Source organism: Herpailurus yagouaroundi, unplaced genomic scaffold (genome assembly GCF_014898765.1).
Source record: "Herpailurus yagouaroundi ecotype Mexico unplaced genomic scaffold, PumYag 77, whole genome shotgun sequence".
Taxonomy (NCBI): domain Eukaryota; kingdom Metazoa; phylum Chordata; class Mammalia; order Carnivora; family Felidae; genus Herpailurus; species Herpailurus yagouaroundi.
Window position 1 is genome coordinate 38,536,471 of NW_024412388.1, and position 12,049 is coordinate 38,548,519.

Here is a 12,049-nt window from a genome sequence, read left to right on the forward strand (position 1 = left end):
TAGCAGCAGTAGTAGTAGATGGTGGTAGTAGTAGATGGTGGTAGTAGTGACAGCAGTAGCAGCAGCAACAATAGTTGTCTTTGTTGCTGTAAGAAAAAATGGTCCAATTGCCTTGAGCTCTGAACAAGAATCTGGCCAACAAGAAAGGACTAGAGACGAAGTAAATCTATTTCCTCCATCTTCCCCCAGTGAGTATGGCCTTGAAGACTGTCCAGGACTCCAGGTCCAAAGCACTCGCTCCACCACACCATGCCGCCCTTCGTGCTGAGTTGGAGCTCTGTCCCACAGGTAAAGGGAGCCACGGAAGAAGTCTGAGCAGCGGAACGTCTCCAAGAGCTCAGTGCTTTGGGAAGAGGAGTCTGTAATCAGGATCCAGTTATGAGGAGACGCTCAGGATGGTGTTTGGGATTTGAGACTTGTTCTCTCTTTTATTCTGCTACACTCACACTGAGTGCCTCTGATGTGTCTGGAACTGTGGTAGGCGCTACAAGGGGTACAGAGATGAGAAAAACCCAATCTCTGCTCTCTAAGAAATGAAACGATACTGGGGGAGAGGACAGTCGTGGTAGTGGAATAACTGATAAATAGAGACATAAGTGCTGGGGACACAAGGAAAGGAGGGACTTAATTCCAACTGAGGGGACTGGGGTGGATGCCACGGAGCTGGGATATCCGAGCTAAGTCTTGAATGACGAGAAGAATTTTCTTTAGTTAAGAAGAGTAGCAATGGTGGATGGATCTGAGAGACACTGAACAGACTGAACCATCAGGATGTGGCAGCTGATCAGAAGGGAGGTTGAAAGGCACAAAATTAGGATGACATCCAGGTTCCTGAGTTAGACATTTGATCTGAAAGAGGTGCCACAAACGTGGGGTCACATTTTATAGAGATCCTGTAAGCACCTCTGGAGAGAGAGTGAGGAAGTTAGCAGGACAGCATCGGGAGGCAGGATGGGGAAAGAGGGGCTGTTACAGCAATTCAGGTAGGACATGATGGCGGGAGTGAACGGGAGGGAGTGAATGGGAAGGCAAGGGGAGTGGAAGGAAGATGCACAGCAAGCCTGTCGGAAGTGTTTCTCCATTTTAATGATGAGGAAAGTAAACTGCTTTAAATGACTCACAAGGCAAAAATTGCAAGTGGTGGAGCTGAGATTAAATCTCAAGTCTAGGGACTCCAGAGTCACTCCCTTACACCGCTTGCAGGCAGACATATCGCAGAGGCAGAAGCAGTGGGCTTTGGGGCCTGGCTGGCTGCGCGGGGAGAGGAAAAGAAGGGAGTTAAGCCAAAGGCAAGGCTTCTGGCTGGGGCGACTAGGTGGGAGAAGACATTAACCCAGACAGACGATGCCAGGGAGAGAGAAGCAGATTTGGATTTAAGATTGACATAAGGTCAGCCAAAAATAGATCCCAGGTCTTTGGGGACAAGCAAATAAATTCTGAGCATCAAGGAGCTAGAAGAGGCGTCACATGGATAACTTTCTGAACTGGCCAGGCTTAGCACTGAGGTTTGGCGTTGAACCAAAGGACAGTGGGGTGTGGCAGAGGCGGGCTGCTGCCTTGGCCCTGTCCTACTTATTTCCCAGCTGTGGACCACAGTCAGGGGACTTTACTGCACTGATCTGTTTCTTCATCTGCAAGATGGGGAGTAAGCCCTGTGTTTACCGCAAGTGCCAGGAGCTGGGTGACAGCGGGAAGAGCTAACAGAGAGGAGAATGCTCAGGGAGGTCTGAGTTGCAGCCAGCACAGAACATCGGTGTGAACTTCAGAGACCATCCCTGAGAGGGTGCGTGCAAATCACAGACAACACAGAAAGAGCCTCTAATAAATCCTGCTAAAAATCTTTTGTTATTTTAATAAAACAAGGTATCTCGCAGAACCTATACTCCTTTCTCTTTTTAGTTTTGCCAGTCCTGCCTCAATTCAGGTTTGGGACCGTTGTGCCCAACACTATCTTCCCCTCTTTTCAGAGCCCCAACTTACAAAGCCTCTCTCCTCTTCCTCACGGGTTCAGGGCCTTTGCCACTACCCCACTCCCAACATTTGTTCATTCCACACTCAGTGAGCACAGCCCCTGGTGCATGATCTCTGTTAATGCTGAAGCCACGATGATGAATAAAACCTAGGTCCCTGGCCTGACGCTGATCCCTCAGCGTGACTGTCACTTTTCTGGACACTTCTCTCACCCCTGTCCTCTACTCAGGAAGAATTTTTACCCCTGTCTGTATGTCAGTGGAGCATAAACAGAATTTTTGGCTCCAAGAGAAGGGGTTTTCAACCTTAGCAAGCAAGTAAGGGGCAAATAGGGATGGAGGTGTTTTGGGGAAAGAGTTCTACTCTATGCCAGGTATTTTATAGATGTTATCATAGTTTTTAGACAACTTTCACTGAGGTATAATTGATATAGAAAAACTGCACAAATTTAATGTATACTATGTGATGAGTTTGCACATATGCAAGCATCTGTGATACCAGCTCCAATCAAGGTAATGGACATGTCCGTTGCCTTTAAAAGTTTCCTTGTGCCTCTTTTGTGTTGTTTTTTGTTTTTGTTGTTGTTGTTACTGTTGCTATAAGAACTTAACATGAGCTCTACTGTCTTAACAAATGTCTAGGTGCACAATACAATATTAACTACAGACATTCTGTTGTACATAAGATTTCATTACATTAATCCTTCACAATAACTAGGGGGGTTAGATTATCCTTCCCAGGGCTTAAAGAGGTTAAATTCTTTTCCCAAAGCCATACAGCTAGTTAATAGAAGAGCTGGGATTCACATTTGGTTTATCTGAGTTTTTAAACCCAGGCTGCTCTTATGACATTATAACGTCTGCCTTCTTCTGTCTGCTCTGGTGCCCCTCTGGCTAAGCTGAGCCATGAGGAAAGGATCTCCACTCTTGGTGCCCTTAAAATGTTCAGGAGGCAGGACTCAGTGGAAGAATTCTGAACAACAATTGGGGGACACTGTAGGGTCAGCTCACACACTCCAGAAGAAAGGAGATTATCTGCATGGGGTTAGTAACCCAGAGGGTGCCTGGATGGGTCCTGCAATGACTACCTAGCTGAGCTTCCAGAAGCCCTGGGAGATATAGAAGTCTCTGCATGTCAACTGATAAATGGGCCACTTGCCCAAACCCTACCTTGTTGGGTGTGCTCAGCATGAACTCAGGTAGGTGTGTGGGAGTGAGAGACAGGAAGAAGACAAGGTTTCAGCAACAGGTGCTAAAAAGTCCTGAAATTCTTACTCATACACCCGACCTAGAAACTTACGTATTTCCTGCCTCTCTCCCCATTCCCTGCTACATCTAAGTGATGCCATTGGTCACTTGTTATTCTGCTTTCACCTGTTCTCCTGTTTTGACCTGATTTTCCCTAGAGACCAATGGAGAGGGCCCAGTATAGAGCAGTAGAAAGGGAGCTGGTTTTGAATCCAGATTTTCACAAGATGAATGGTAACAAAGGATTTTACTTTTAGGAGCCTCAATTTTCTCACCTGGGCAAAGTGAAAAAATGATAGCTCAAGGGACCGTTGGGAAAATTAAATAAGACAATGGATGCAAAGACATCTAGCACAATGTGTGGCACACAGCAAATGCCCAATAAATACTCGGCAGGTGTATGAATTGAGGCTCAATGAATGTTAATCACTCCAGACTTCCATGGTTGGCATTACTCTTACTACTTAGGAAAATGAGCCAGAGTCCTCTTACATAGGTCTTAGGTATGTCATTTATCATTGGAAAGGACTCAAGCTCATCCCGTGCCCCTGCCCCAAAGGCAACCGGGAAATCTGTGAGCTAAAGGTCCCCTCCTGCCACGGGCATTGTCACCAGAGGCAGGTGACTCAGCATCTGCTGTGAGCTTCTGCACAATGAATCTTGGTGGCCTCTGGCTTGCCTACCATAGCTTTTGACAATAAATAGACCTTTAGTCCCGTCTCTGAGCCTCTGGTCTAGAGGAGAACAAAGTTGGCAGTGTTCACGGAAAAATGTGTGACGGCCAGGTAGAAGGCCAGTATGTCTCTCCCTCTCCACCCTTCCTTTTGGCGGAGATATCTCACTTTCCTCAGAACACTGGGTCGGTAGCCCTTTCTACCCACTTGTGTCTGGATGCAGAGAGGAGGGTGAGCAGGCAAGAAGAGAGGCTGGAGCGCCCCCTGCTGGGGCTGGGGCAGCTAGTAGCTTCTGGCTGGTTCACCTGCCAGATGGGTGCTGTCTTCTGTCTATCTCCTTGCTGAAAACCTTCTTGTGCAACGTGAGACCATAGTTATAACTTGGTCCAAGAAATCTGGGGAGTTGCTGAACAGGCCAAGGTCACAGGGAGGTCCACTGGCAACCCCTGGTCTCTTGGATAGCCCTTTCCTCTCTGCTCCACCAATGGAAAGAAGCAGTAATCCTATTGCAAACATATCCTACAGTCTGCCTCATAGCTATGCATTTTTCCCTGTTAAGGAATTCTAAATGTTAGCTGGGTCCATATGCTGTAATTCAGAGACATTTAATATCATTTGTTTAGCATTAGATGATACTTTTTATACTGTAAACTCCATTCTTTGACATCAAGAATGTAACCACCTGCCTCATGCCATTCCCCTCCAGAGTTATAGACCAGGAGATGATGCCACAGAGCATCCAGCATCCTCCCAGGGAAGGAGCCCCTTCCATTTCTTCCATGAAAGATGTTCATTAAGACTGTTTGCACACATCTGATAACGGGGAGCTTGCTGTCTCCCTACAAAGCACATCCATTGGCCAGAAACTATTCGCTAGAAAGTTTCCCTCATGTTTTGAGCTGACATCTGTCTTATTGAGACTATCTCTCTGGATTTGGTTCTTACCTTTGGCAACACAGAACAGGTTTGTTTCTTTTGGACAAAAAGAACATCCAAGATGTTCTTTCAGCTTTTTAGACATTGTGATCTCACTTTCCTACTTCCGCTCCCTCTTATTTTTCATCTCAGGGATAAACAGCTCATCTCCTCATCTGTTTTCAATGGGAAATTATTTGCAGACACCTCACCATCTTGGTCATATCCCAAATAATACAGCTGTCTCTTATTGACCACCCTTGCTGACACTTCCCAGCCCTCAGTTTGTTAAACCTACGTAACAACTGTAATAAGGCAGGTCTCACTGTTACCGTCTTACAGGTGAGGAAACTAAGATTCAGACAGATAAAATAGCTTGCCCAAGATCACACAGATGTTAAAAGACAGAAACAGGGTTTGGATGCAGAGTTAGATCCCAGAGTTTTAACTCGCCAGCATGCCTGGGGTTGTGAGGCCTGTGATCCAATTAATGAATGCAGTTTTTCAAAAGTGGGGGGCCTAAATATGGCCACAACATTATGGAAACAGTCTGACCAGGAAAAATAGATCTGGACTGTCACCATGCCTATTTTCTGCAGCCTGCCTCTGTTCATGCTGTCTCCAGAGACGCTGTCATTTCTGAAAGACCTGCCATGCTCTTGGCTCACATTGAGCTGGTTGCACTCAGCTAAACTCCCCAGGACTCTGACACAGGAACTGCTGGAAAGTCAAGTCTTGACTGTTCATCCTCATCCTGATGACAGAGACCCTGACAGCAAAGTGCGAGTTACACCAGATTGGGTTGGCTGGCTGGTTCTTGCGGGAGTGGAAGACCTAAAGGGAAGGGCGCCAAGAACGTTCAGAGCAACAGAAGAGCTGCATAAACCACTTTATTTGTGTCCCTCTGGACAATAAGAACCCAGAGGAGAAGCTGTATATACAACACAACATTTGTAGCCAACTAACATGTGGTTCTTTGTTATCATTTCTGAAAACCAATAAGCAAAGAGAGAATAAGCTTTGCTTTCCATTTTTGCAACAAACTTTAAAAATCTCCAACCCAAAGCAAAAGAATGCTTAACTGGAGCTTTGTGCTAAAGGCCCTATCTCCCTTGAGCCTCCCTTCCTCTCCCTATCTCCAAATCCTCATTTCCGGGAGGTCATTTTAATTAGCAGGCTGTCATGGTGACTCAGCCTGCTGCTTCACAGACAGGAAGGGAGCAGACTCCCCTGGACCCATTCATCATACAAAGGCACTTTACTCTTTAGAAAAATGCACAAGATTTAGCTTTCCCACCTTGGGAATTGCTACTGCTGCTGATTTATTTTATCATCCCCTTGCCTTCGCGGGGCCGGGGGGGGGGGGAGGGGGTGCATTCTCTCGCCTTCTACATCTCCTTTACCTGGCGACCAGCCTCCCCCCATCGCAGAGTATCCATGCCCACGTCTTCAGTGGCCAGGTGTGACACTGGAATCTGGCGATGTGAACCATGATAGACCTTTTGGAAGCAGTGACCAACACTTTTTGTCTTTGGAGCTAAGGTTTCAGTTAAGCTCCCCAGGTCATTGGGAAATGCATGCAGCTGATAGGCACAGTAACAATATGCCTCAGACCGCTGCGATTTCAAAAATTCTGTCCCATTGTTCCCAGCAGTACATTCGTCTTTGGGTTATATGTGTTGTTGATGGTGTTTTGGATCAGTGAGCACGGACAGTGCACTTCTAAAACTGTAAACAACCGTCACCTAGTCCCAAAGTAGCTCTACAACTTTAAAAGGTAAAGGGGCTTCAAAAGCACTGACCTGAGATGTGACAAACCTCTCAAAAGGGGTGTGTAGCTTTTCCTCTTCCTGTGAGGATCTCTGTGTTGTGGAAAATAGCATCTGTACTTGAGTGGTTTGAGCCTCCTATTTTGTTCCTGAGCCTTATGCTGAAGTCCCACAATTGATTTTCCATTGGTAAAAGGGAAAACTGATAATGAAATCTCTCATATTTTCCTTTCCTTTCCCTAGCTTATTCATTATCTCACACCCCTTATTTTGGAAACTAGAGAAGGGTGATTAATTTCATGCCCCAGCAGAAAATGCATGCTCCCGCCTCCACAAGACCTCCCTGGACTCCATGTCCTTAAAAAGAGTTTGAAGGGTCTTTGTGGTTCACTGAGCTCTTCTTGTCCCCTTTGCCGTTGGGGTGGTTCCTGGCTGGGCCCCGCGTGAGTGGGTACTTGTAGGGAGGGGGCTTTTCTTTCCTGCAAAGAGGAGATAACAGAAAGAGAGAAGAAAGACAGCACATATACACACCAGATTGAAATCTTTTCTGTGCGTGTCTATCTCCCCCACTGAATTTTGACTTCCTGGGAGCAGTGGCTTGTCTTCCTCTTCTCTGTGTCCCAGAAACCCAACCCAGGGTCTGGTTCAAAGCAGGCATCAAAACTCAACAAAGGACTGCTAGATGGATGGATGCATACTTGAGTCTCAGGACCGAGCACCCAACACAATGCCCTTAACACTACTCTTCAGTACCTGCCTTCTCTCTGTTAGGCTCACCTGCTAGACTATGAGCTCCTTTGCAGACAGGGACCAAGTTTTATCCATTTTTGCATTTTCCCTCATATAGGACCTTGTTTGTTATGTTGTTGGCTGATGAGCTGATGTGCCATTCATTCATGTATTGGACTAAGATTTGTTTGTAGTGGAAAGGGTAGGCTTTAGAGCCAGGAAGAACTCACCAGAGTTCCCAGGTCGGCTATGTATGAGAGGTGTTATCTTGGGAAAGTTATTTAACCTCTATGGGCTTTATGTGTAAAATGGGGATAAAATATTGCAATCTTGCAGGGCTGTTGTGAGGTGAAATGATATGAGTAAATGTACCTACAGCAGTCTCTCTTTGCCTGCTGTAATTTACAAAGTCATGGTGCTGGATATTAGGTATGGTCCCATGGCCTCTGGAGACGACAAAGATGAGTCAGACATTGATGTTGTCATCAAGTTGCTTACAATTTAGTAAAGGAGACAGTTGCACAAAATACACAAAATAATAAGAATTACAAAGCACGAAAAGAAAGTGGTGAACGCCATATATACGGAATCTCTCTTGGGCTGTTTGAGTTAGGACTGAAGAAGCAACTTTCTGGAGCCCCTCACACTCTGACCTTGGGGTACCCATTTTCCTTCATTGTTGAGGAGTCATGAATAAGGTCAAAATGTAAAAGGTGGCAGTACACAAAAGGGACACCTTGCCCCAACATCTCTCCTCGACCAGGAGGTCTCGCTGTTGGAAATTCCACTCACTGCAGGAACCAGCTAACCTGCCAAAGCTGTCTAGCATGGATGAGATACTCCTAGGCCTCAGGACCCATTTACAACCCAGAGTACCCGCTTGTAATGTTGTTTACAGGCAATGTGCTCTTGAAGTCCCCTCCCTTCTATCTTCTGTTTCTTCATTTCTAAAATAGGGAAAAGAGCCCATGTCCTTCCTGCCTCATAGACTCTGGTAAATGGGTGATAGGGGAGAGCTTTGCAATTACAGGGTGCCATTCATATGTCATTGAGGGCTGTGGTTCTTAATACCAAAGGGAGCATGAGAAGTAGATGGGTATGTTTTCATGGGGGTAAAGGAGGGTGTACTTCCCCTAGAGAGGCAAGCTCAGTACAGTCACAAGTGGGGCAGCCCTAGGTAGATGGTGGCATGGGAGAAGGCATGCAGTGGCCATGGAGGAGTGTGAATGTGCAAATGACTGATAAAGAGCTTCTGTAACTGAAGATGGGGGCAAAGAGAGAGAAAAGGCATTGGAAGGCAAATACCCCATACATCCGGGCCTCTGTTCCTCTTCCTATAATGCCTACTTCCACCTCTCCAGACTCACTTGGGAAGCAGACTTCCCAGAAAATAAGCTTCTTCCTCCTCAAGTCTCCTGCAGTACTTTGTGCCTCACCCTTGGTACACCATTTTCTAGGTAGTTCTTTTCCTATCTGTTTTTCTCACTAGATTGTGAGTTTAATGCATTTGCTCTTTCTCTAGAACTCCTGAGCAAAATTCAGGCCTGGCATGGATTAGGAGGTTGAGGAGTGTTGGATGAGTAAAAATGAACTTTTGGTCTTCTCCTTACCATCTCCATTGCTCTAAACATCAGAATGTCATTGCCTCAGAATGTGTCTTTTTAGGCCCCACCTCCTGCCTTCCACGCTATCTCCAACATGGAACACCCTCTCTCCTTTTTCTGTTTCACCCATTTAAGAGCTACATGTCCTTTACAAGCAAGTTCAAACCCCACTTCCTCCCTGAAGCCTCCTTGGGATAGTCCTGCTGGCTGCAAATGCTGGCCAGATGGGAAGGGAATTTCTGGTTGGCTGTCACTGTTCTTTCCTAAACGTGAAGGGGCTGAAGTCAATAATTCTTAGGGGCTTCTTCAGTTTTACCATTCTAGAATTCATACATTTGGGGCTTATTTAGGGTTTACTCCCTGCTAGGCTGTGCACTGTGCACTAAAGATACAGGAGTGACGCAACGTAGCCCCTTAAGGAGAAACCTGTCTAGTGGAGAAGCCAGATGTGCAAAGTGCCATGACAATACTCTACGGGACATGCAATGCTACAGGTGTGTGCAAAATGCAGTTAGGTATCCAGTAAAGAGGAAGCAGGTCTATCTAAGGTGGAGAACAGGGACAGTGAAGCAGAGGTGTGATGTTTCCACTGGACTTGAAAAGTATATAGGAATTCACCATCTAGAGACAAAATGGAAGAACATTCCAGGAAGAGGAAAAAAAGGATGAACAAAGACATAGAAGCATGGACGCAGTTGATCTGTTCATACTGAAGCATGAGGTGTAAAGTTGTAGGAAGCAGATGGGGTGGAGAGGGTGCTCACAGGGGAAGAGGTGTGCTGGCAAGCTGTGAATGAAACTCAAGTTGTAAGCCAGAGCTTTGAATAGCAAGAAGAGGAACTGGAACACTACCCTGAAGGTAATGGGGAGCCTTGGAAGGTTTTTGAGAGGGAGTATAACCTGATATGTAGCTGAGCATTTTCCCACACTGTTTGGTATCTTGTCATGTTACATGCCTTTCTCTGTAATCTAGGCTCCTGATGGGTGGGGGCTCTCTATGTCCCCTAATACCCAGGGCACAGCCTGGCACATGGTGGGCTCCAGTGTGTTGAATAGCTGATCATTCCCACCCATCAACATACACATTAAAACTCCACCATGGATCCGGCCTTCCCAGCCTGTCCCTGAGCCTGAGCCCACCCCACACTCAGAGACTAGCCCACCTTCCACACTCATGCTCTGTCTCCCCACAGAGGCTCACCTGTCCTGTTCATTTTTTCTGATTTTCATCCACCTTGATGGGACCTTTTCAGCTTTAGTTCTGTAGCTATGTTACTGTGGTCCAGAGAAGTGTGTGGTCTCAGCTTTGGTCATCAAGGCCACATCCCTGAGGCTATGCTTTTGGGCCCACACTGCTGACCCACCCAAGGGACCCTCTCTGAAGGGTGGCCTGGCACCCAATAGGCTCCCACCAGCACATGGGTGTAAACTGACATATTATGATTATCCACAGAGATGAGAGAAAACAAAGATTAATTTTGAGTCAAAACATGTAATTTTCCTTTAAAATCAGAACTACTCTTCCACTTATATTATTTGATGCTTGGGTGGAAAATAATACCAAAAAAGGGGACAAGCTCAAGTCCCAAATCAGAGCCTGTGTCCTCCTGGCAATTCATTTCTCAAGGCCTGCCGACCAACTGAGAGTTCAGTGATACTCATAGTTTGATGAGACCGAGGTGTGAGATGTGAGGATGGAGAGGGAGTTTGTTTTGTTTTAAATTTAAGGGTGGGTGCGTTTACCTCAAGTCTTCAAGGCTGGTAATTTTGAGGAGTGAATCTCCAGCTCTTTTCTAAAGAGGCTCCAAAGCTTAGAGCAAAGAGGTCCAGTGAAAGGTTGAACCCAGGGCCCCGAGAGTTCCTTGCATCCTTTCCATCCAGTTTCAGGTTCCCACGTCCTGGCCATCTGGAGGAACTCTTTGCTAACTGATGCTGAGAACAGCAGCCTGGGGGTCGTGGGGTTGGGGCTCTAGTCCCGGTTGTGACCAGTGCTGTGTGCCCCCTGGGCCTCAGCTTCCTCATCTGCATTATGAAGAGGGCCTGAACGATTGCTAGTCTCCCCCAGTGTCAACACCATTTCACCGACAGTGCAACAAGCTAGAAATAAGTCTAAGGGATCAAAATAATTTTATTCAGGCTGACAGAGGACCTGAAAGAGACAATCCCCAAATTAACTTGTAAATGAGATTCTAAGAATTCTTTTGAGTGTTCTAAAGCTTTGAATTTTTGAGAACTTTAACCAATCAAGAATGACTTCTAAGAATGAACTGAGCACTTTACTCTAGAGGTGAGCTCCTCAAAGGCAGGCAGGGTCATGCCCTAATCACTTACTCATTCAAGCACCTCTCTCCCCCCAGGGCCTGGCATAAAGTGCTGGTTTTCCTGAGTGAATGAATGAGGGAATGAATACAGGCTCAGCATGCAGGCTCAGTGCGGTCTAGGCACTGGTGGAAGCACAGAGAAGAAACAGACATGATCCTCCTGAAGGAGTTTTTAATCCACCAGGAATAGGATGGGGGGCACAAATACCCTAGATGATTAGCGAATAATCTGAGACACAGTATGAGCCAGAGTACGTTGTTCTGTAGACTCTGTGTGGAGACATGGGACTCACATCATGGTGGAAGGTAGCCCTGAGAGAGATCTTCCAGCCCAACCAGAGGAGTCCAGGGACTTGCGCCAGGCCATGATAAACTGGTTGGACATCTGGGGTTGCAACCCAGAAGCCAGAGGAGACAGAAACATTTATTGAGCAGCTATGGACTGCCAGGCACAACACCAAGCTTGCATCTAATTTTTAAAACCATCTTGAGAGACTTCAGTTATTGCCCCCACTTTATGGTAGAGAGAGGTTTCAAGAGGCCAAGGAACTTGCCTAAGATCCCACAGTTAGGATGAGCCTGAGACAGAATTTGAACCCACATTGATAGTGACAAAGACTTCCTGCTTAAGCTGGAACTTAACCTGATTTTAGTCTAGCTTTGGAATGAAAAAAAATCCTAGGTCAAATCCTGCCTCTGCCAAAATCTCTTTGACCTCAGACAATTCTCTTCACCTTTCTGAGCTTTCTTTTCCTCATTTGTAGTATGGGGAATATAATATATATGAGGAATAAATAAGATCATGTACAAAAAGTGCTT

At 46.2% G+C, this 12,049-nt stretch overlaps 1 protein-coding gene across 4 annotated transcripts in view; it reads right to left on the bottom strand.

Annotated features, from left to right (window-relative positions):
• The window catches only part of AGBL4 (AGBL carboxypeptidase 4), a 1,457,435-nt gene that overhangs the window by 3,669 nt on the left and 1,441,717 nt on the right, over positions 1–12,049 (bottom strand). The window contains exon 13 of one of the 4 annotated variants that reach the window (XM_040470172.1): positions 5,680–7,055. The exons of 2 other annotated variants lie outside the window; for them this stretch is intronic. In XM_040470172.1, the coding sequence (XP_040326106.1) occupies positions 6,935–7,055 (121 nt within the window). In that variant the 3' untranslated portion in view covers positions 5,680–6,934. Of the gene's footprint in view, positions 1–5,679; positions 7,056–11,385; positions 11,616–12,049 lie in introns of those variants that run through there. One more of the 4 variants, XM_040470175.1, reaches the window with a different exon arrangement.